We start from the raw sequence: 23276 nt of genomic DNA, 5'->3' as shown, positions 1-23276 counted from the left end.
TTATCCTGTATCCCCACACCCAGAGCATCCCTATCCGACATCTCCACACCCAGAGCATCCCTATCCGACATCTCCACACCCAGAGCATCCTTATCCTGCACCCCCACACCCAGAGCATCCTTATCCTGCATCCCCACACCCAGAGCATCCTTATCCTGTATCCCCACACCCAGAGCATCCCTATCCGACATCTCCACACCCAGAGCATCCCTATCCTGCATCCCCACACCCAGAGCATCCCTATCCGACATCTCCACACCCAGAGCATCCCTATCCTGCATCCCCACACCCAGAGCATCCCTATCCGACATCTCCACACCCAGAGCATCCCTATCCTGCATCCCCACACCCAGAGCATCCCTATCCGACATCTCCACACCCAGAGCATCCCTATCCTGCATCCCCACACCCAGAGCATCCCTATCCTGCATCCCCACACCCAGAGCATCCCTATCCGACATCTCCACACCCAGAGCATCCTTATCCTGTATCCCCACACCCAGAGCATCCTTATCCTGTACCCCCACACCCAGAGCATCCTTATCCTGCATCCCCACACCCAGAGCATCCTTATCCTGTATCCCCACACCCAGAGCATCCTTATCCTGTACCCCCACACCCAGAGCATCCTTATCCTGTATCCCCACACCCAGAGCATCCCTATCCTGTATCCCCACACCCAGAGCATCCCTATCCTGTATCCCCACACCCAGAGCATCCCTATCCTGCATCCCCACACCCAGAGCATCCCTATCCTGCACCCCCACACCCAGAGCATCCCTATCCGACATCTCCACACCCAGAGCATCCCTATCCGACATCTCCACACCCAGAGCATCCCTATCCTGCATCCCCACACCCAGAGCATCCTTATCCTGCATCCCCACTCCCAGAGCATCCCTATCCGAGCTCTCCCTCCGGATCGTGCCCCAGGTGTGCGTTTTCCCGGAGTTCAGGGCTCTAGGATGGATGTTCTGAGGTCTCGTGGCTGTTTGCTCCTGGCTAGAGCCAGAGAAGGTTGTAGCAGAGCTCTTGGCTTCCCAGCTGGGAATTAAACTGGGAATGCTGATACACCTGGACTGGGTTGACAGGGATCTGTGCCGAGCAGGGGTGGTGGGATGGGGGCAGCTCCCCAGACTCCCTGGAAGGGCTGTCCTGGAGGGTTTGTGTTGGGCCACAGCTCCCAGAGCCCAGCCTGAGCCTCCCCTCGCTCCCGAGGCACCGAGGTGCAAAGTGATTTTTTACCAAACCCTATTTTTTGCTGCTCATGGGGTCCCCACAAGCTCCCTCCTCATTCCTGCTTCCCAGCACCCGCTGCCGATCTGGGACCGAACCTGTTGCTATGGCAACTGGTTATGGATGCTGAGGATGCTGCCAGGGTCTCATCCTGATCCTGCCTTTTGCCTTTCCTTACCCTGCAGCACAGGGACGGTGCTTTAGCCCGGGATGAGGCTGGGATCAACCCCACCCGGAGAATCACGGGAGGTTAAACACCCTGGGGGGTTAAAAAAAAAGCTATAAAGTGTTCCACCCCCATGCATTTGTCCAGATCCAGTGAGAATAACCCAAGGGCAGCTTTCCTAAGGCATCTCCTCCAAAACCAGCCATCTCTTGTGGTTTTCCACTCCTCTGAGGATGTTGTAGGATGCTGTGGCTGGGACTGGATTGCACCCAGGTGGGAACTGAGTCTCATCCCAGCTCCACCAGCCCCCTCCAGTGTGGTGTCCTGGAATGAAGCTTCACCCCACTCTGCTCTGTGCTGGCTTCCCTTGTCTATGACCGGTGGGAATTGGTGCTTCATGTTTAAAACGATGCTAAGATGAGAAAATACTAATTAATTAGAGCCAGTTGGAAAATCCCAAGTGCTTCCTTGACGTGGCATCAGCAAGAACCTCCTGTGTGTGTGTGTTTCCCCCTCCAAAAATACATATTTTAAAAAACACTTCAATGGTCCCCGGACCTGGATTTTGTGGGATACTGGTGTGCCCAGCCCTTGTGGAACCATCAGGAATTCGGGGGGCTTGAAGGGGCTGCTTCAGGCTGAGCCCCACCACGTGTCTCTTAGTCACAGAGTATTTATTTATATTTGAGCAGGTTTGGAGCAAAAATGGGAAACAGGAGCTGTGGGGGGGGACACAAACAGGCTGCACCGGCTGCCCGGGCTGAGTCAGAGCTGGATCAGCCCCATCTCCACACCCGTGACTCACCGCCGGGTATTTCAGAGTGTTGTGTCACATGGCCTGTTTGGGGATTTATTTTTGTAGTTTGGTTATTTTCCTTTATTTTCTCTTCTTTCCCCCACCCCTAGCAGGGGCTGATGCTTTGAGTTGTGCACACAAAGCACCAAGGGCTCTGAGATGTTCCCAATCCGCTCCCCTGTGCCCATGGGAAGGGTGAGCAGGGTGGGATGTCTGGAAAGGAAGGGGCTCGTGCGGGTGTCACATTGATCTCTGCAAAAATTACAGATATACTATTGTATGTATTATATAATACCATGTATATTACATAATATTATATAGTATTATATAATGTAATACTATATATATTAATAATTGAGGTGTTATAGCATGGAGGGGAGACCAAATTCTTCTGGTTTTCTTCAGATTCCTTCATGTTCCTGGTGTTGCATCACCAGCACGAATTTCACAGGACAATTGCTACCAGAGGCACATCCTGCTGAAACTCAGGGGAGGAATTGTCTTGGAAGAATCTGTGCCAGGGAATCTTCTTCCAAAGCCAGTGAGGCTGGGAACTGGGGCAGCCCTGAGAAGGCAGTGGCCATCGAGGGTCTGAAAATACCCAAATGTGAGGCAGCACAGACATCTCAACCTCCCCAAAAATACAATCCCCCTCCCAAACACTGACTATTTCTCTGGGAAGGCTTGGGCCAGGTTGCAGAGCCTGGTGCTGTTCTCAGGTTTGGGTTTTATCTGAGCATCTGCTGCTGCATTTGGCTCCGGCTGGAATTTCTCTTTTTTGGTGAGGTGTCTCCCACTTGTTATTGTCATGCAACAGTTTGACACCTGGAGCGGTGTGTAAATGAAGATGTCTGATGTTTCCCTCCTAAGTGGGAACGGCTGTTTAGAATATCCTAGAAAAATTTAACTCCAGGCAAAATGAAAATGAGGAGCCTGGGGAGGCAGGCAGCTCCACTCCCAGGCTCCCTGAGGCAGCAGCAGCGGGGATTTGGGGATTTTCTTGCAGAATATTCCCAAGGTAAGGAATGCCACATCATGGGAGCCTCTTCTTGACCCCTCCATGAAATTCCTGGTGAGCCCAGGAAGGATGCTGCATGCAGGGCAGCACTGCCCTGTCCTCTGGGGGTGTTTACCTTGGGGCAGGACACACAAAATTCCTGCTGGTGCTCAGCACAGGTCTGAGCAGCTGAGTGGCTTGACCGGATTTGGGAAAAGTGTCCCTTGTTCCCTGTAGGGTCCCGGTGTGGGGATGCCCCTGGGGACACCAAGAGAGCTCAGGGACAACCTTGCCCTGCCCTGCCTTTCCCCAGTTTTGCTGCCTCTGTGGATTTGCCCGTTTTAGATTTTTGGGTGCCAATGTGTGTCCAATTGTCCTGCCTGAATAAATCAGCTGGGAGCACAGAGCCCCAGTGGCCTCTAGTGGCTATGGGACAAAGATCCCAGGGAAGGGGAACCCTCAGCCCCAAAGCCCCCCAAAGAAACAACACTGGGGGTCCATCCAAACCAGAACACACTCTTGCCACGGGGAAACCCAAAGGCAAAGGTAAAGCCCTCGGAAAAGCTCCAAGGCCATGACTGATGGGGGAGCATCCCAAATCCCCTCTGGGCAAGCATCATTCCCTGGAAGGGATGGATGGAGAGATTTTGGGTAGCCACTGGGTTTTTCTCATTCCTATGTTAAAAAAACAGGGGAAAAAACCCAAGCTTTTAAGGAGGGTAAAATTTCTTTCACATCTTTTTCCATTTTTCATTTTTCTAAAGTGTATTTTCTGTCTAATGCCACAATACAAAACATAAACCCCAGCGGTGAAAACAGTTGAGTGAACGGATCAAAAAGGGTTTGATACCGTTAAAATGACCATTTTTGTGTCTTCTTCAACAAAGGTCACTAAAGCTGCTTCCTTCTGAGTAATTGTGATTTTTCAACAAGGGAAGAGGGAAGAACTGACCCATTTTACTCCTTAAATCCATGGCATTCAGGGGTAGGATGGAGCATCCCCTTCTGCAGTCCATGCTGTCCCTCCTCTCTCCCCCCATGATAAATAAATTACTTTAGGAGTGCTGGCCTAGTTTAACATGCCCTAGTTTTGATGGAGGAGGGGAAAGAAAAAAAAAAAAAAGAGAGAGAGAATATTTATTTTGGGCAGTTGCTTCATGGGTGTCCTTTTGGGAAGAGCTTTGGGGGACTCACCCACTTCCTCTGCTCTGCTTTGCCCTGGCTGCAACACACTACCCTCAATTTTGGTTTCTTTTTCTGATTACTGCCTCAGTGATGCAGGAAATGGGTGGTGGGGACACTGATGCAGCCCCAAAATCCTTGTCCATTGCTCTGAGCCCCCCCAGGGCTGGTGTCATGCTGGGGGGGCTTCCAGGAGCTGATGCCTTAAAAGCCTGTGGAAAATGAGCAGCTTTAGAGAGAATGAGGATCCGCCCTGGTTCTGGGTGTAAGCGGTCAGGGTTGGTTTTGCTGCAGGAGCAGCTGTGTTAGCACCTTCCCCCAACGCCAAAATCCCTGGGAAAATGAGATTAAAGCGTGTGTCTGGGCATGGGAGTGGGATTTCACAAGTGCTCTGGGTGTCACTGGGACCTTTGCATCTCGCTCGTCCCTCCCGCACGCTGCTCTTCCAAAGGTGCCAAGTTTCCTGCGGTAAATAAACCTGCAAGTGGCTCTCTTCTATACATTTTATTTTTTCCTCCTTTTTTTCCCACCCCTGCCAAAACAAGCAGCCCATATGGGCAGGGTTGGGTGGGGATTTTTGCAGTTACCATGGGGATTTGGCTCTGGAGCTGCTGGGTGCTGGCTCCTAGGGTTTGGTTCGGATTTTTTTTTTCCCTCCCCTCTGATCCCTGTAACCGGAGCGTGGTGGTGGCACCAGGCTCCCTTCCCGGCCCCGGCATCTCCCAGCCAAGGTCACCGGGGAGACCGTAGGCAGCCGCCGCCTGCGTTGGGCCATCTGTTAAATAATGTATGCAATAAACTCCTGCCCCGGGGCCAGCTTAATCCTTAAATCCTCCTTCAGAACACCATCTCCCGGCCGTGCGGGATGCCCGGCTCGGTCTCTTGGGCGCATCTTTCCCCAGCATCCCTCGTGAATCCCTCTGTCCTCGCCCCTCCATCCCGCATCCTCCCGTACGCGAGCGAGCCGGGCTCTCCTGCTCCATTATTTATGCGCCGTGCATGAAAGATGCATATAAAAGAGCGGTTTATAATTTAGCAGAATCTCCTCTTCTTTCAGCCTCCCTTCCCCCTCTAGCTTCAGGCTTCCTCTGGTTCATTACTGGCCTCTCTCGGGCACCCAGGTGTTTTTTGGGGAGGATCCCGGGGCTGTGCCTGCTCCACATCCTGGGAGCATCCATAGATGGGGCTGGGTTTCAGGGTGGTTTAAGCACTCAGAGGTCTTTTGATGTATGGAATAAAGTGGGAAATCTGGTTTGGCAGACCCATAGATCAGTTTTTTTCACAAAAAAGGGGCTTTTTGGTAAATTTAATTAAGGCAGTGCTGCATCCAGCCCGTGGTTTTGTGTCTAATGAGCTCCCAAGCGCTGCGTCCCTGGCACGTGTGGGATGCTTTGCTCCTCTCTGGCTGTGTCTGCTCTCCCAGAGCCCTGGGCTCGCCCCCAGATGCTGACTGGGGCAAAACCCATTAGTTTGAGAGGAAAAACTCCTTTCTGGAAGCCATCTCATGCTTTGGAGGTGCAGCAGATCCCCCAGCATAGAAAATCCTGGAGCCAAAAATGTGTGTGCTGAGTCCAACCCACACAGCGCGACCTCGGAGCTGAACTTGCTGGGGAAAAAATGAAAATAATTGGGGATTTTTCAAGGGATCAGTTTAGCAAAGCTCTTCATCATATCCTGGATGTGGGAGAGACTATGTTGGTTAAAAATGGAGCAATAAATAGCAAAGGTGGTGGGGAGGGGAGCATTACGCAGCCTTCACACCCCAAAAATGGCTCCAGCTCCATGTGCCACCCCAAATTTATCCATCTGCCCCCTACGTCATCCTATACAAATCCCAGCTCATCAGCATCCTGCTTTAATTGCAATATATTCTTTTCTTTGCAATAAAATCCCATCCCTGGACCTGTTTCCCATCCGTGATTATACCTTTGTTCTCCAAGCACAAAGGTTGGCTTGTGTCCTCGGTGGAGTGGGCAGAAGGGATAATGACCTTTTTTAACACCAGGATTTGGGGTTTGGGGTGAAGGGAGGCAATACTACAATGAAAATGCCCATTTTCCACAGCTTTTCCCATCAATGAAGGGGAAGCCACCTTTTATTCCCCATCCACAACAGTCACTCTCAGGACCCAATGTTGAATTTTTCTATTAAATTTGTGCCCCTGAAACATTTTCCTATCAAACAAAAAAACCCCACAAATAAATATGAATTACAGATAGTTATTCGGCATGAACAGGGGTCTGTAACAGAAAGTGGGGAGGTTTTCCTTCATTATTTTGGGATTATTTGGGTGGACAGGGAGGGATGCTCACGGCGCTGGGCCCTGGCAGCCCACGGGAAAACACGGCAGATCCGCATTTATAATTTTTTTTCCGTTTTGTTTCATTTTCCTTTTTATTCGGACATTGCAGAAATAGCCCTGTGTAGTGGATAAAAGTGCAACATACACAATATTTAAGAAAAGGAAGAAAGAAAAACCTGCCTTGAGGTCTGTCAGTCAATCGCAAACAGAAACAAGAACCAAGCCCGGGCGCCAGAGGCGCTTTTTGTTCCCCCACCCTTTTTTTTTTTCCCCTTTTGTTTTTATGCACGTCATGCAAAATAGTTAAAAAGAAAGATTAGAAAAGAGAAGTCAGAGAAAACCCCACGAGAGATCGACCGAGCCCTAGAAAGAGCAGAAAGCTCCGAGTGCTGCTCGTCTCGGGGAGGGAATCGCTGCCCTCCAGCATCTCCAAGTGTTTGGCACTCTTGTGATTACATTAAATAATTTCTTTTATAGATATGTTTTAATACAGTCTATTAAAGAGAGAAAACTGCCACAATATAAGGAAAAAAAAACCAAACAAACCAAGATCACCCACACTACAGACTGCATGGTAGTTAGAAAAGCTGAGCATCCCCCCCGCCCCCCTGTACATATAAAATCTGTCCCTTTGCTCACAGCAACCAAGAAGTACAAGCCTTAAAAAATAAACCAGCAATTCTTCCTTCAGGCCTTTCCTTTATAAAAGTTTTGGTTTTCCCCCTCGAGAACCTTAAAACGTGACTAAAATTAAATATATATATGTCTATTTTATATAATTTCCCAACATCCAAAGACACCAACATAAAAAAAAAAAAAAAAAGAAGAAACTCATACAGAAGGGGATAGCGTGGTACATCCAAGTGCACGGATTCATTTTTGCAAGATTAAATAATGTAAACAAGGTGCCCGCTGGGAACAACCCTGGCCGGAGGGAGGCCCCAGGGGCTGTTCCCCCCCCATTCCCGCTGCCCCCTTTCCTCTTACCCCCCGATCTAGCGCGGCACAAGGTTCATCAGCCCGACAAAAGCGATCCCGAGTAATTCAGAGCCGTGACTCCTCCGTCCGTCCCTCGGGGTGAGGGCTTTGAAGCGGGTGACTATTTTCCCGATTACATATATATATATATATATATCTATTTTAATTTATTACGGTTTGGGGATCCGTGGCTCGCTCGCCGCCCTCCCCTCCGCGCGTTCCGGAGGGCAGGACGCGCGGCGGTGCCGCGGGATGCGGCGGGCGCGGACGGCGTTGGGCATTCCCGGCGCTCGGGCGGTCGCTGCGGTGTTTCGGGGTTATTTTGTGCCGATCACCTGTGCCATTGTAAACCGACCCCACCCCGGGCTTCAGCCCAGCGTCCCCAGGGAGGCTTTAAACACCGGGAGGGGCCTTTTCGGAGAGGTTTTGCAGCACATCATCAATTCTATCATCTTCAATAACCACTAGAAAGCAGAAAGAAAGAGAAGCGCGATGAATTTTCTGCCGTCGTGCTCCCCTCGCCCAAGGTCACCCTGGGGGGTGTTGGAAGGGTCCCACATGCCTGGTGCGGCTGCTGGCAAAGCTGCACGGAGCCCGACACGCCGCAGGGTACCTGGTGCCCCGTGTCCCCACCCCAGGATCGCTCCCCCGGCACTGGTGCCCTGTCCCTGGGCACACCTGGCAAAGGGCTTGTTCCCAAGGAAGGTCCCCTCCCCTCTGTGCCCTGCGGATGGTCCCCAGGGAATGATGCCCTGTCCCTGAGGAAGGTCCCTGCTGCCCTATACCCGGTGAAGTGCCCAGGGCACCATGTCCTGTCCCCAGGGAAGGTCCTGGCTACCCAACACCCTGGTGACAGTCCTTGGGACGTGATGCCTGACATCCTGCAGGGAGGCTGGTGCATCGTGCCCGTCCCTGGGGACGGCTCCCGGTGCCCTGCATCCCCGAAAGGTGCTTGAAGCCCCATCCCCGGGGAAGAGCCACGGAACACGATGCACAACATCCCTCAGGGAGGCCGGTGCACCATACCCTGTCCCCGGGAACGGTCCCCAGTGCCCTGCATCCCTGGAGAAGGTCCTCGGGATATCCTCAGGGAGCCCGGTCATCATGCCCCATTCCTGAGGATGGTCCCCGGTGTCCCGCCTCCCCGGGGAAGGTCCCCGGTACACGATGCCCAACACCCCGCGGGATACCCGCTGCATCCCGGGCTGCATCCCGGGCAGCTCCCGGCGCGCCCCGCTCCCTCCGGCACCCACCTCTCTTGCTGCGGCCGATCTGTCCCAGCTTGGGCGGCCGCTTGCCCTGCCCGCCGGCCAGGAGCCCGTCACCGCCGCGGAGGCGAACGGGGAAGGGCAGCTGCCCCACGGCCGCGTCCCCCGCCAGCTGCCCCTCGCCGTAGGGCGGCCCCTCCGACATGGGGGCGGCGGGGGGGGACCCGCCGCCGCCGCCGCCCCCCGACAGCCTCCCGGGGCGCGGGGCCCGCGGGCCCGGGGCAGCGGCGCAGCGGGCGCGGGGCAGCCGCCCCGTCACATCCCGGCCCGGCCGGCGCTGCTCGCGGCTCCGCGGCTGCGGCGGCGGCTCCGGCGGCGGCGGCGATAGAGGAGCGGGAGGCGGGACCGGGCGGGGCGGGGCGGGACCGGCTCGGCCCCCGGTACCGGCGACGGCACCGCCCCGGCGGGCTGAGCCCGCACCCCGGGGATCCCCGGGACTGCCCCGCCGCCTGCCCCGCAGCGTCCCCGAGGAGCGCGGAGCATCCTCAAGGAGCCCGGAGCTGCCCCGCAGGCTCCCTGCGGAGCACGGAGCTGTCCTGGGGTGTTGCACGGCATCCCTGGAGATCCCAGAGCTGCCTGGCAAACATCCTGCAGAGCCCGGAGCTGCCCTGCTTCATCCTCAGGATTCCCCAACCTGCCCCTCAGCATCTCTGGGGAGTCCGGAGAGGCCCTACAAGGACCCTCGGGAAGATTAGGTGGTCCCACAGCGCTTCTGGGGAGCCCAGAGCTGCCCCATAGCCGCATGTGGGGAGCCCAGATTACCTCACAGACACGTTTAGGGAATTCAGAGCGGGCCCCCCCAGCCACTCCTGGAAAGTCTGGAACCAACTCCTCCACATCCCTGGGGAGCCCAGCCCTGTTCCCAGGAGCACTGGGCATGGCCCCAGCAGGAATGAGCCATCTGGGGACCTCTGGCACTTCGTGGGGGGCTGCAGCATGGGGGGACTGGGTGTGCTTGGCTATGGGCCCCCAGGACCCGTCCCTGCAGAGCCTTTCCTGGGGCACTGCAGGAGGGCTTGTGGGTCACTGTGAGCTTTTCTTGGGGTTTTCTATGGAGAGGTGCCACAACAGCGTGGATCATTGGGGTTATTGCCTGGCAAAGTGAATGATGGGAAGGTTGGAGATAACATTTTGGGACAGACCACAGCTATTTTGGGGTGTTCAGGCACCTGTGGTGCATCTCCCACAAAGTGGAGCAGGAGGACAGTAGCAGCAGCAGCAAAGAACCTGTTTGTGCAAGGCTGAGTTACAGGATTTCTCTGGAATCAGGAACCTGGCTCATTTTGGCGTCGAGCAGAATGGGGCACAGTAAGAACAGGGTGCCTGGTGGTGCCAGGGCTGGGGTGCACTGTCCCGGGGCTGCTCCCATCTCCATCTCGTTTGCTGAAATCCTCAGCCCCCAGAGCTGCACAAGCCTCTCCCCCTCTCCCCTGCACCCCCACCCGCCCCCGAGCTGTCAGCTCCTTACATAAGGTTGCGGCTACGCCCGAGATATCACAGGGAAAGCTTGGAAACAGAAGGCGAAGGGTATCGGGAAAGCACAGCCCCTCCAAAGCGTATTTTTAGGCTTTGCCTGGTGCTCCATTCCTGGGCAAAACGCCAAGGCTCGAGGCCATGTCCTGCTCTGGTCTGAGGGGGATTGACCTCCTTGCTGTCCCCAGTGAGGGGACGAGGCTTTTTGTGGTGGTTGGTCCCCTGGAGAGGAGGGACACCTCTTCCAGCAGATGGGATTCTGTCGTTTCCATCTGTATTCTGGGTTTTCGGGCTGCAGTGTGGCTTTTTGAGCTGTGCTCCAGCTGCTCCCTCTGGGTTTCTGTTTCGAGGGCTACCTCGCCCTGCAGGCAGCCACCGCCATCTACAGCTGGTGGGACGCGGCCCATTTCCCGGCACCGGGATAACCAGGGACCTGCTCCTCCCCAAAACCCAGCCGTGGGTTTGTGCCTCACAGCCGGAATGGCCTTCGGACACTGCCTGGCTGCTCTGGTTAATATTTGATGAGGAAACAACCCATTTTTTCACTGTTAAATTCAGGGGGTTTTAAATGCCAGTCGACGGGAATGTTTCTTTTTAAATGTGCCTGGGGGATGTGAATGGCTCTGCCGGCATCAGATGGAGCAGGGGTGTCCAGGGGCTGTCTCAGTCCTGGAGTTTTCAGCTGTTCCCCAGGAATGTTTCTCTAATTGTCCTCCCCAGCATATGTTAATTGCAGCAGCACTTTGGGTCCATTAACCCTCTTGGGTGTATATGGGATTTATGGCAAACTGGGGGTGTCAGGGAAGGGAATTTTCCTTCTTTGTGTCAATTTAGGGGTTTGGCACCACCTGTGTCATGAGGGGACAGTGGTGACTGTCATGTCCAGTGCAAGGGGGACAGGTTTCCCCCCTCTGCCATTCTCCTTCATGGCTCGGGATGATCCAGGCTGTGTCCACCTCAGGGAGGACAAACCTCACCACTCCCAGGGAATAATCCGACACAGACACACTTTTTGTCCTATTTTATTACTTCACACTCCATCTGCTATCCCAAGCCAAGCACAGCCATCAGCCACAGCATTCTCACATCTCCATCCTCATATCTTGGTGTGACAAAGCCATGTTGGGGGGAATCAGAGAATTACCTGTGTTCATACCCCCTGGTATGAGCTCTCTGACAGCCCCTCCTGCTCTGTTAGGCCTTTCAGCCCTCTGGCAGCCTCACAGGAATTCTGCAGCCTCTCAGAACCCTTAATACAGTTTATTTTTGTTTTCCCCATGTTTTTATCAGCTGGGTAAGGGGCTGCAGGCTCTGTACCCATGACACAAACCCTGAGAGTCCAAACCTTAACAGAAGAGCTTCAAGCTGCACCTCCCCCAAGCACCTCACCCTTTGCAAGGAATCACCTCTCTCAAAAACACCTCCAGAGCACAGCATGAGCAAGCTGCAGAGTCATCTTTTCAGACTCAGCTCTGCTCCACTGCTGAAGCACCCCCTCCCTCAAGCTCCCTCCCCTTCCCCAAAATCCACCATCCAAGCAGCGAGGCAAAAAAACCCCTTTGCCAGTGGCAGCTTTAAATCCAAAATCTCCCCCCCAGAAATCACAAAACATTAACTATTGTACAAGGGAACCATCCTGGTGATGCCCTGCCTGCAGATTGGGCACTTTTTGGGCTCGGGAAGAGCCTGGTAGCACTCGTGGCAAGAGCAGACGTGGCCACACTCCAGGAAAACGCAAGATTTGGTGCTGCTCAAGCAGACCACGCAGGCGTTTTTGAGAACCTCGCCCCCCTCGGCGTTCATCAGGCGCTCCTGGGCCTGCCGGAATTCTTCCTGCATCTGCCGGAGGTGCTGCCTCTCGCGGTGGTGCCGGTATTGCTTCCGCAGCAGGAAGAAGAGCACAGCGCAGGTGGCAAAGCCGAAAACCATGGTCAGGATTTTCCAAAACCGGACGCCAGACTCTTGTTTCTGCAGCAAGGACTCGAAATCCAGGGAGCTCAGGTAGTAGGGCATGCCCTGCTTCGGGGGCTGCAGCTTGATGGTGGTGTTATCCAGGACCAGCTCTCCCACCCCGGTCAGGGCCGTGCCCACCTTCAGCATCTGCTCGGTCTCCTGGATGCCCTTGGGACGCTCCCCGCTGATGTAGTGACCGATGACGTCCGTGAAGGACTGGACAGAGGGGTGGAATTTCTCGTAGACCGTCTCCAGGCTGAGCTCAACAGCATCCAGAGGCTTCATCACCCGCACAGTGACACCAGCACCGGCCTCGGCAGGGGCCAGGTCAAAGGGGGCGGTGTTAGTTCTCTGGTGGATGATTTTCTCGTAGTCATTCCTGGGGAGGGAGAAGGGGAGGAAGTGAACTGATTTCCCCTGATGGGAATGGGATGACCTGCTGGTTTTGGGGACTCCCAGTGGAGTTTCTTTGATGGGGATCTCTGGAGAGCACTTTTCCCCTCACGGCACTATCCAGGTGTGCACCAGGCCACTCCACCCTCACCTCAGTGTTCCACAAGCACTGGATGGTTTCCTCCATCCACATCTACTTCCTCCTCACCTGTTTGTGGCATTCCCAGCTGTCAAAACCATCCCCTGAGAAGCACCACGTGTCACACATCCCAATTTGATAAGTGTTACCAAATGCTTATCAAACAGCATCACTGGGCTCTGTTTCAGCAGTTCTGGGATCCTCCTCAGGTCCCCTGGATGCAGGGATAACCCAAATCCAATTAATTTCTGTTCTGCAAGTGAGGTTTTTTTGGGAATGCCATCCTCTGGCCACCTCTGTAACAAGGTGGGGCTGATCAATGTTCAGCCTGTGTTGGGTTATTTAACGTGCTCTTCTCCTCCAGCCCCTCTGTGAAAGCCCTAAAATCAGCCAAACACTCTCTGTTCCGGCAGCTGTCACTGTGGGGGCTACTTTGGGATCCAGCTCTGAGGCACTTGGTCACTCTGGCCATGCCTGATGCCACTTCAGGGTGTCAGACCCCCCCCGAGGGCAGCACAGGTGTTTGAGGGTACCAGGCACATACCAGAGGTGGGTGGTTCTGTTCCACACCATCTTGTGCTCCTGCAGTGTCAGCCTCTGCACCACGCCCTTGCAGTTCTCCACAAACTGACTGCTCAGGGTCTCCTTCACTGACCGCACCACACCTGCAACGGGAGTCCAAGGGGAAGGCGAGGTGCTCATTAAACAAAGTGACAGGAGTCACTTTGGAGTGACAGCACCATGGGGAATGGCTTCATACTGACAGGTTTTGATGGGCTGCTGGGAAGAAATCCTTCCCTGTGAGGTGGGGAGGCCCTGGGACAGGGTGCCCAGAGAAGCTGTGGTTGCCCCTGGATCCCTAGAAGTGTCCAAGGCCAGGTTGGACAGGACTTGGAGCAACCTGGGACAGTGGAAGATGTCCCTGGCCATGACAGGAGGTGGACCTGGATGAGCTTTAATGTCTCTTTCAACCAAAACCATTCTAGAAAAGGGTTAAAATGTGGTTAAAAGGGTTGTCAGGGATCTGTGGCTGCAAGGGAGGATATGACCTGATAGGCACAGAAGGAGGAGCTGGGGATGAAATCCCCCGGTGAGGAGCAGCCGTGGGGTGGGATGTGCCATTTGGGGCACCGCTTTGGGTCCTGTTTGAAAGAAATTAGGGATTTGTCTTTACAAACAAACTGTGGGTCTGCTGGTAGATAAAACTAGATACTGAGAGATAAAAGAAACAATGGGAAAACCCGTAAATTCTCTATGAATTCCACTGACTGGCACAAGGAAAAGGAAAGGGGGGGGGTGGGGTTATTAGAAGAGGTTCTTAGGTATTAGGCATTTCAGGAAGTCTGTACCTCTCAAGTACCTCAGCCAGTGGGGAAAGAGAGAGGGAAATGTGGCCAGGTAACAAGGATAAAAAGGAAGGCTGCGTCCTCTAGCAATTTGAGACACCCCATGCGAAATGCCCACGGCCTCTCCCTTTATTCGAATAAAGTTATAGGACTCCTCTGTCTCCTTTTTGGACACAAACTTCCGGTGTTTTTGGATTAATCTTCCTGACCCTACCTTCTATGACGGCATAGGGCACGCAGCGCCCGGGCGCCTCCAGGAGCACGGCCCGCAGGTCCCCGTCCAGCCGCACCTTCCTGGCGCCCTGGGGAGCAAACAGAGGCCGCGGCTCAGCCTGCGCGACCAGGCCGCGGCCCGGGGACCGGGCCCATGCATTCCCCTGTCGCACCCCTCGCACGCACCTCGAGCCCGCGGGCCACGCGAGCCTTCTGCCGGTAGACGGAGTAGAGCAGAGCAGTGATGGCGGTGCTGGCGGTCAAGAGCACGGCCTGTGCGGCCGAGGGCCGCCCGCCGCCCTCCATGGCCGCCAGGCCTGCCGTTACCACGGCAACCGCCCGGCGGCGCCGGCGCCTGGTGATGACGTCACGAGCGGCGCTCTGGCAGCCGCAGCGCCGCCATCGAGACGGGCGGTCCGCCGAGGCCGGGTGGGGGACGGGGGGACATGGGGACTCCGCAAAGCCTTGTTGGGGTGCGGGGGTAGCACAGACTGCACCCCCACAGAGGCTGCGGGTCAGGTCCCGGCCCCAGGGAGCTTTAGGGGGATAAACCCCATCCTCGGGAGTTCGGCGGGGCGGGACAGGTCGCAGCCTCTCCACCCCTTTACTCCAAACCTCCACCCTGGGGTCCTGGGGAAGACCTCAAACTTCAGCTTCACCAGTATCTGAGGGGGGATTAGCCCAAATCCCAGTCATCCCTTAGGATCTTGTCAGCTAGCCCCAAATCCTAATGCCCCCGGGTGCGGAGGGAGTGGGAGCATCCCCCGTACCCCCCCCTTCCACCTTGGGGATGGCAAGGCAACACAAATCTCACCCTTCTGCTAAGTTTGGGGGAGCAGTGGTCAGACCAAAGCATGTCCCCCGGTGGCTGGGGGGGGATATTTCCCCAAATCCCAGCCCTGCAGCACCTTGGGGAAGGGGTTACAACCCTTCACTGGGCTGTGGGGCAGCAGCATCAGTCCAGCTCCACTGCGAGGGCTCAGCCTCAGGACGCAGCCCCCAGCCCCATTTTGCAGAGTCCTTTACCCCCGTCCCACAAAGGGCCATGGCAGAGTGGCAGGGACACAATACCCCCCCACCCTCACCTCGCCATCTTCTTACCATCGCTCATTCTGGGAAAGCAGCAAAAAGGGAAGAAAAAAAATAGCAATTTTTCGTAAATTATTGATCTTCAGGCCCTTGGTGCTAATTTGGAGTGTGTATGTGAGGGGCTGCTCTCCAGTTCTGCTCTCCAGTGGGGTCCAAGGGGCTAAACCCCCGTCACTGCTCCCGCGACGTGGGCGGCACAGCCGTCCCCCAGCTCTATATTTTAAAAATCAAGTTGCCATGACTACACGGAGCAGCTCTCCCCAGCCCTCGGTGCCGCAGGAAAGCACTGTGGACACCGCAGCCCCCCTCCTTGGCTTTCCTTTCGAGGGGTAAATACAGCACAAACCCCCCAAACTGCCTCAGTGCCGAGCTTAACTCTGTCATCCACCAGGCTCCAGCCGAGACACAGGTGCCGTCACACCGCAGAAAACACACATTAATCTTTTTATTATGGCCACTGTGGAGGAGGCACGAGAGCAGGTTCATGTGCGGGGCTGGGGTGGGATCCCTGGGATGCAAACCCACCCCACCGTGGGTCTTCCTGCAAGCGGAGCCGCTGTCTTGTCCAGATTGATCCCCGAGGAGGGTCCAGCACTGGCTTGGGGCGCAGGGAGAGGGCACCTCATGCCCGGTGACCTCCGGCGCTCAGCACACGGCAGCCCGGGGCCCGCGCAGGCTGCACCCCCTCATGTCGCTGGCCAGCCGCAGCACGGCCGCTCGCTCGGGGTCCCCCAAGGGCGTCCCAGCGCCGAAGGCCTCCTCCTCCTCCTCCTCCAGGATGGAGCTGAGCCGAGGGGCGCAGCGGGCCCGCTCGGCCGGCGGGCGGTACGGACACTTGGCGTTGAGCAGCCTGCGGAGGGGCACCAAGGGCACGATGGCTTCGCCCAGGAGCTGCTGCTGGACGTGGCGGAAATCGCTCTGTCTCTTGAGGCGCTTGAACTCGTTGAAGGCGGAGGCCGAGGTCTGGTAGAGGAGCAGGGCCATGGCGCGAGCCTTGTCGGCCTTGGACACCAGCACGGCGTGGCAGCGCAGCACCACCGCCTTGTTCTTCACCTGGTGCCGGTACACCCAGGCGAACACCTTGGGGTGCCGGCGGTCGGCGGCGCAGTGGGTGATGCGGTGCAGCAGGTACGCGTGGCCCGGCCGGCGGGCTCCCTTCTCGCAGGGCGTCATGCGGATGCCATGAGGGCCCAGCGTCAGCTTCATCTTGGCCCCGCCGGCGCCCGCCTCGCTCTTGGCCCAGATCTTGCCCACCGCCTCCTCGGTGCAGCCCTCGCCCTTGGCGTGCAGGGTGACGGCATTGCCCAGGTACCGCACCGTGTACGTCGGGTCCTCCTTGTTCAGCTCCACTTTCTGGCGCTTCCCGCGGAAGACGCTGCCCAGGCGCTCCAGCGGGCACTCGGGCAGCAGGTCCGGGCAGGAGCGGAGGAAGCCGGCCAGCAGCGCCGCGTAGCTCAGCCCCGGCCCCAGGCTCTTGCCTTTGCACTTACGTTCATTTTCCACCAGCACGAACTTGCTCCGGCGCCAGGGCAGCATCTCGACTCCGCTCCTTTAATCCCGGCCTCGCTCGCAACCAGCGGGACCACCCCCCCCACCACCCCAATCCGGTTTGGGGGGGTGTCCCCGCACCCCCCGAGCAGGGGGTGAAGCCCCTACCCCAGCAGCGGGACCGCCGTATCCGATCCGGAGCCCACGGAGGATGCGGAGCCGAGGAGCCGCCGCGTTCCGGGCGCCGCCTGCGCCTGATGCTGCGGGAGCGACGGCGGCGGCTGCGGGGACGCGGCGGCTGCGGGGACGCGGCGCTCTCTCCGTGGGCTGCTCCACCTCCCCGAGCACGCGGGGAGCCGCCGCTGAACGGCCCCCGCCGGGGAATGAGCGGCCCCCGCCGGTGAACGAACGGCCCCCGCCGGTGAACGACCCCCGCCGGTGAACGGCCCCCGCCGGTGAACGAACGGCCCCCGTTGGTGAATGAACGGCCCCCGCCGGGGAATGAACGGCCCCCGTTGGTGAACGAACGGCCCCCGCCGGTGAACGGCCCCCGCCGGGGAATGAACGGCCCCCGTTGGTGAATGAACGGCCCCCGCCGGGGAATGAACGGCCCCCGCTGGTGAATGAACGGCCCCCGCCGGGAAATGAACGGCCCCCGCCGGGGAATGAACGGCCCCCGTCGGTAAATGAACGGCCCCCGCCGGTGAACGAACGGCCCCCCGTCGGTGAATGAGCGGCCCCCGCCGGGTAGCGGCCCCCACCAACTCCGTGCGTGCTCGCTCCGTGCCCCGGCAAAAATCAAGCCCCTCACCCCACGCAGCAACCAGACCCTGAGCGCCGAATCCCACCGGCGTGAGGGGTAATTCTTTAATTTCCCACCCAGAGAATGATTTTGGGAGGGTCAGATATGGCTTCTGACACTGGAACGACAAAAAGGTGGGGTTTTCCGCCCCCCAAATCAGTACATTGCACAAGGATGTGTGCCAGGATTTGCAGATCCTGCAGGTTTGCTGGCATTTTTTCCTCCAAACCTCCCATTTGCCCCTGTTATTTCCAAGCCAGACAGATCTCCTTGCTTCTCCTCTCCTTTTGGGCTGAGCTAGCTTTTAACCTGTTGCTTTTATCTCTGGCCAAGGCCCTAGGACAGCTTCTCTCCTGGAGAAATGGAATGTTATTTCCCCATGGCACAGCTCGGAGTGTTGTTTTGGGGAGCACTGCAAGGTTTCAGCCCTGCAGTGGAGTCTGAGGCTGCTCAGGATTCAGTGCCTTTGGCTCAAACCCTGATTTCCACCTTTTTTTTTTTTTTTAACCATCTGGATGTAAAGCAGGGAGACCCCCGGGCTTGGGGATGCTCTGTTTGCCTTGGGATTGACAAATGGGGAGGAGAAAGGGGTAAAATAACACCGTGTGCCCCCACTTTTAGTCTATTTGGGGAAGAAAACCAGGGTGGGGTGTTGCAGGGAACAGGAAGCCATTTCCCAGCAGCTTCCCAGATTTTCTGCAGTTTGAGTGAAGCAAATACAATCTTAAAATAGCAGCTTCACAGGCAGACAGCACCAGCCCCACTCTCTCACTGCCGCGGCCTTGACAGCCTCTCAGGTTTTTGCAGCCAAAATAATAAAAAATGCATGAATTAGTCTGTTTTTCAGTTTTTCTGATGCAAACATGGGCTGTGTGGTTTGTTCTTGGTGCAAGGATGGTTTTGGGGAGATGGCAATTAGGGAATTAGTGCTAATGAGGAAGATTTCTATCCATGCTAGCCTCTGTCTTTCATAATTTCTATTCTTGCCCTCATTGACTGAGGTGAGAGCTGTGTTTACTTGCTCCGTGTTCATATTGAGAGGGCAGGTGTGAACCCACCCTGAAAGCTTCTTTGTTTACAGATCCCACATTATTTGGGTCGGGGGGGAGGGCTGTGGTGTCCCTTTGCTCTGCTTTGATCCCACAAGTTGCCCTAGGACTGGTTTTCCTTTTTTCTCACAGATTTTGTGGGGCAAAGGAGACTCTGCACCGCATTTTATATAGGGCAAAACAACCTAGATTTGCACTTGAAAGGTGAAAAAGAGAGTTATGGGCAGGGCTCCTCTCACTCACTGCCCTGGCAAGTGGTGAACTGTCATGACTGGGTTCCAGAGGGAACAAGCACCCTCACAGTATGTGGGAGGTGGATTTCCTGGTAATCCCTTGGACAATAACGATCTCAGCATCCCAAATTTGGTTTCTTGGGGTGCCTGTGGTGGTTCTACTGTCCCATACTCTGTTTCAGCCCCATCAGAAGCCACTGCCAATTTGGATGCTGCTTCCCAGCCTCTTGTGGTTCCTCAGCAGCAAGATTTGCTGGCAAACCAGCAGGTAAAGTCCAAAACCTCCCAAAATCCAACAAACCAGATAAAAATCCCAGTGATAAATCCCTGGGGGCTGTGAAACCCATCATTGCAGCTAGAAAATGGGGCAGGAAGCTCCTTGGGCAAGGGGAAAAATAGAGAAATCTTTAATTAAAAAGCAATTTGATGATCACCTGGGAACCCTTTACATTGTGTGGGCTGATTCCCGTGGAAGCATCAGCCAAACTGAATTTGGGCTCCAGCATGAGGGCATCTCAAAAAGGGCTTTTGACCACCTGTGTCTTCAGCCATTTTCCCCTGCTGCCTGTAGTTAGAAGACCTGGGAAAATGTGATATACACAGGTATTTTTTTTTATGCCTTCAGTCATAGTAATTTATTTCTTTTGATCTCGCTGATCAGGAGCTGTTGTTCCTTTCCCCCCCGGAATGATTTAACGGCATTTTCCTGTGGAGCCACAGAACCAGTTTTGAACTGAGGAGGAAAAAACCCTCTAGGACGGCGGCAGAAAAATGCTCTGCCAGGACGGAGAAAGGAGGAAGTAAATAATGAAAAGAGGAGAATGGAAAAAAATGAGGCAGCAGGCAGGGAGAAGGTGTGGGAATCCCTGAGCACGATGCTTTGGGGGCCAGGGCTGCCCCTGAGGATGCTTCCCGGAGTTGAGCTGCGTGCCGGGGCGTTATCCCGGCGTCCCGGCCAGCCTATTTTCCAGGCGAGGAAATATTTAACCGCGGCGTCAGCGGGCAGGGCAGGCGGGTGCAGGAATGGAGAGAGGCGGGCAGCACCCGGTCCCTGCTGTCCCCGCGGGCCAGCCCAAGGGTGACCATCTCCAGCTCCTGCTGCGCCGCAGCCAGGAGGCCAAAAACTGCGCCTATTGTCCCTACAGCCACTTCCCGGTGGGAGCCGCGCTGCTCACCACCGGCGGAGAGATCTTCTCGGGTAAGATGGGGACCTGAGACACCCCTCCTCGGGGATTTTGGGGAGTCCCCAGCAAGCCCCGGGTGGTGTATGAGGGTGTAGCGGGGTCATGCCGGGGTGCTGGTGTTGTGCGTCCTCTCCCGCTGCCTCTTGGCAGGCGCCGTCCCGGACCAAGCCAAAGATCACAGCAGATGGGAAAATAAACAGGGGGAGCAGGGGAAATGGCTTTTCTTTGTGAATTCCCTAAGAAATGAGCCGGTGGGGTGTGGGGTGGCTGATGCCGGAGTTGTCCCTGCAGGGTGCAACGTGGAGAACGCCTGCTACAGCCTTGGGATGTGTGCCGAGCGCGCCGCCATTCAAAAAGCCATCTCCGAGGGGCACACCAGCTTCAAAGCCATGGCCATCGCCAGGTGAGGGTGCTCCGAGAGCTGGAATGGTGAGGGATGGGATAGCGAACCAGCAGCAGAATCCCTGCTGCTCCTCAGGGACAGCTGCTTTTGCAGCAGCCCCGTCTTTTGGGGAGGGAAATAAAGTTTTTGCGTGGTGTTTCTGGAGGAATTGGGAGGCAAATCTGTTGTGGCTTTGTATTTATCTGGGCATGAAGGTCTTCTGCAGGTGTTCTCCCCTCCTCTGACCTCAGGACTGAGCTCTGTGCCCTTCTCTTTGGCAGTGACATGGGGGACCAGTTCATCACGCCCTGTGGAGCCTGCAGACAAGTCATGAGAGAGGTGACAGCTCATGTGGGGCTCATCCCCTGACCCCAGAACACCATCCCCTGACCCCAGAACACCATCCCCTGACCCCAGAACACCATCCCCTGACCCCAGACACCATTCCCTGACCCCAGGCATCTCCCCCTTGAAACACCTGGAGGTACCAAGGAGGGTACAACTCCCCATCCTCAGCCCCAGGGCTGGCTCCAGGCTCCTCAAATTCTGTTATCTGCTGGGAAAGGGGTATTCCAGCCCTGAGTGGGTGTTCAGTGGGAATCCATCGCTTGCCCCCCACAAGGGGGTTTGTTCCTCCGGGTGCAGGGTTTTGCCCTTGAGTCTTTGCTCTGGCTCTTGCAAGCCTGAAAATGGGGATTTTCCAGCAAAAGCTGAGCTTCCCACAGATCCTGTCCGGCTCTGTCTCCCTCCCCTGCAGGAATCCCAGCACCCACAGCCCATTTTTGGGTTGTTAATATTTAATGGGTTGCAGGGCTCTGCTCGAGGGTCAGATTCAGCAGGTTCAGAGGTACTGGGGCTCACGCTGGTGGGGTAAAAACACAGGATCTGAGCCCAAAATATCCTCTGGGGGAGGTAATGCTGATAAGCCAACCCAAAATGCATGCAATAGAGAGAGATGCTCCCTGTGAGCCTGAAAAAAAGGGGTATATGAATAATTTGGGGAAGAAATGCAGATTCTTCCCTTCTTCTCCCTCATCAGGCTCTTGTTTCTCCTCTTCTCCTCCAGTTTGGCACAGACTGGGATGTCTACCTGACCAAAGCAGATGGCACCTACATTGTCAAGAGGCTGGAGGAGTTGCTGCCGCTCTCCTTTGGCCCTGAGGACCTGAAGAAGGTCTGAGCAGCGTGGCCACCACCAGCCTTTGCCCTTAGGCACAGGGGACCATGGCTTTCCCCAATTTCCTCAGCCTGTAAGCAACTTTCGGGAACAACACAGGGGGAAATGTATTTATACTGTTAAATTGCCTGTTCCTCTGGCTCATCTTCTGATTCAGTGTTGATTCGAAGACTCCAGCTCCACCTTGCCCCAAGGAAATGGAAAAATCAAATAATCCCCTGTAATTAGTAAAAGTCCTGTCCAGACATCCCTGTAGGCAAGGGAGGGCATGGGTTTGATGCACAGCTCAAACAGCCTTTGGTACAGAAACCACTCCTGAATAATGCAAAATCATTGCTTGGGAAAGTGCTGGATCCTTCAGCTCTAAAGAGAAGCAAAACCAAGAAGGAAAAGGTCCATCAACCCCAGAAGTAATTAGTAATTAGTAAACCAATCCAGATTAGGTGGATTGCTAGAACAGGATGTTTATCACACTGAGCGTGTCCTTTGCTCGTTTCTCCCCAGCTTGTTTTCCTTGCTTTTGTTCTGTTTGGGGTGAAGAAGAGGACAAGGTGTTTTTGGGGACTTCTGGAGGGTTTTGTGCCTCCAGGGTAATGCCACTTGTTGATCAATATTGTATTGATTTATAATACAATGATAAATGAATTTGTTACATTTCCCAACCAGCGCTGGGTTGAGCATTTCTGCCATGTCCAAGTGAAATAAAAGCACTTCTGGTTTATGTCCTGCAGTTGTAGGAAGTGACTAAACACAAGGAGTGGGGTCCTGGGGCTGTCCTGCAGCCCCAGCAGGGCTGGAGAGTGCTGGATACGCCCTGGGAACCTCATGAGGTTTAACAAAGCCAAGTGCAGGGTGCTGTACCTGGGTCAGGGCAACCCCCAGCATCCTTACTGGCTGGACAATGGAGAACACTCCTGTTGGGAAGGACTTAGACATGCTGGTGGATGAGAGGCTGGATGTGCCTCGGCTGTGGGGCTGATCCCATGGCATGGGCAGCAGGGGAAGAAGGGATTCTGGAACAGGGTGCCCAGAGAAGCTGTGGCTGCCCCATCCCTGGAGGTGTCCAAGGCCAGGTTTGGATGGGGCTTAGAGCAAGCTGGGATAGTGGAACATGTCCCTGCTCATGGCAGGAGTGGAACAGGATGGGCTTTGAGATCCCCTCCAGCCCAAACCAGTCTGTGATCCTGTGGTTTTGAAGATTCCACACACTGGGCTGTGCCCTGGCTGTTCCCAGGGCAGTGCCGTGCTCCATGCCAAGGCACTCCTATCTGTGTCCTCCATGCCCTGCATTGCACAAGGCTTCACCGTGGCTGCACTCTGCTCTGTGCCCTGTTCTGTGCCCTGCTCCGTGACCCATTCCATGCCCTGCTTGATGCCCCTCTCCATGTCCCCTTCCATATCCTGCTCCATGCCTTGCTATGTGTCCCATT

At 55.6% G+C, this 23276-nt stretch overlaps 4 protein-coding genes across 5 annotated transcripts; 1 reads left to right on the top strand and 3 right to left on the bottom strand.

Annotated features, from left to right (window-relative positions):
• Window positions 1–6734: 6734 nt before the first annotated feature.
• CAMK2N1 (calcium/calmodulin dependent protein kinase II inhibitor 1) lies at window positions 6735–9085 on the bottom strand. Its single transcript, XM_014881657.2, has 2 exons — window positions 8911–9085; window positions 6735–8121 (listed from the first exon to the last, which is right to left on the bottom strand). Exons 1-2 carry the CDS (start codon window positions 9068–9070, stop codon window positions 8051–8053), a joined length of 231 nt encoding a protein of 76 aa, XP_014737143.1. The 5' UTR covers window positions 9071–9085; the 3' UTR covers window positions 6735–8050.
• Window positions 9086–11404: 2319 nt separating this feature from the next.
• Window positions 11405–15729, bottom strand: MUL1 (mitochondrial E3 ubiquitin protein ligase 1). Of its 2 annotated transcripts, none has more exons than XM_088178599.1 (4): window positions 15544–15729; window positions 14444–14531; window positions 13428–13548; window positions 11405–12730 (listed from the first exon to the last, which is right to left on the bottom strand). In XM_088178599.1, the coding sequence occupies exons 1-4, from the start codon at window positions 15544–15546 to the stop codon at window positions 12010–12012; spliced, it is 933 nt and encodes a 310-aa protein (XP_088034725.1). In that variant the 5' UTR covers window positions 15547–15729; the 3' UTR covers window positions 11405–12009. The 2 variants fall into 2 exon arrangements, with proteins under 2 accessions (XP_088034725.1, XP_014737264.1); XM_014881778.2 differs by lacking the exon at window positions 15544–15729 and adding an exon at window positions 14629–14800.
• A 229-nt stretch (window positions 15730–15958) lies between these two features.
• Window positions 15959–17780, bottom strand: FAM43B (family with sequence similarity 43 member B). The gene has a single exon (XM_014881666.2). The coding sequence runs from the start codon at window positions 17065–17067 to the stop codon at window positions 16177–16179; it is 891 nt and encodes a 296-aa protein (XP_014737152.1). The 5' UTR covers window positions 17068–17780; the 3' UTR covers window positions 15959–16176.
• A 1826-nt stretch (window positions 17781–19606) lies between these two features.
• Window positions 19607–22567, top strand: CDA (cytidine deaminase). Its single transcript, XM_014881753.2, has 4 exons — window positions 19607–20301; window positions 20579–20690; window positions 20951–21008; window positions 21736–22567. The coding sequence occupies exons 1-4, from the start codon at window positions 20127–20129 to the stop codon at window positions 21847–21849; spliced, it is 459 nt and encodes a 152-aa protein (XP_014737239.1). The 5' UTR covers window positions 19607–20126; the 3' UTR covers window positions 21850–22567.
• The last annotated feature ends 709 nt before the right edge of the window (window positions 22568–23276 follow it).

The sequence above is a fragment of the Sturnus vulgaris genome, chromosome 25 (assembly GCF_052056855.1).
Source record: "Sturnus vulgaris isolate bStuVul1 chromosome 25, bStuVul1.hap1, whole genome shotgun sequence".
Classification (NCBI taxonomy): domain Eukaryota; kingdom Metazoa; phylum Chordata; class Aves; order Passeriformes; family Sturnidae; genus Sturnus; species Sturnus vulgaris.
Note: the sequence above shows the minus strand (reverse complement) of the source record. Positions and strands in the feature narration are given on the sequence as shown.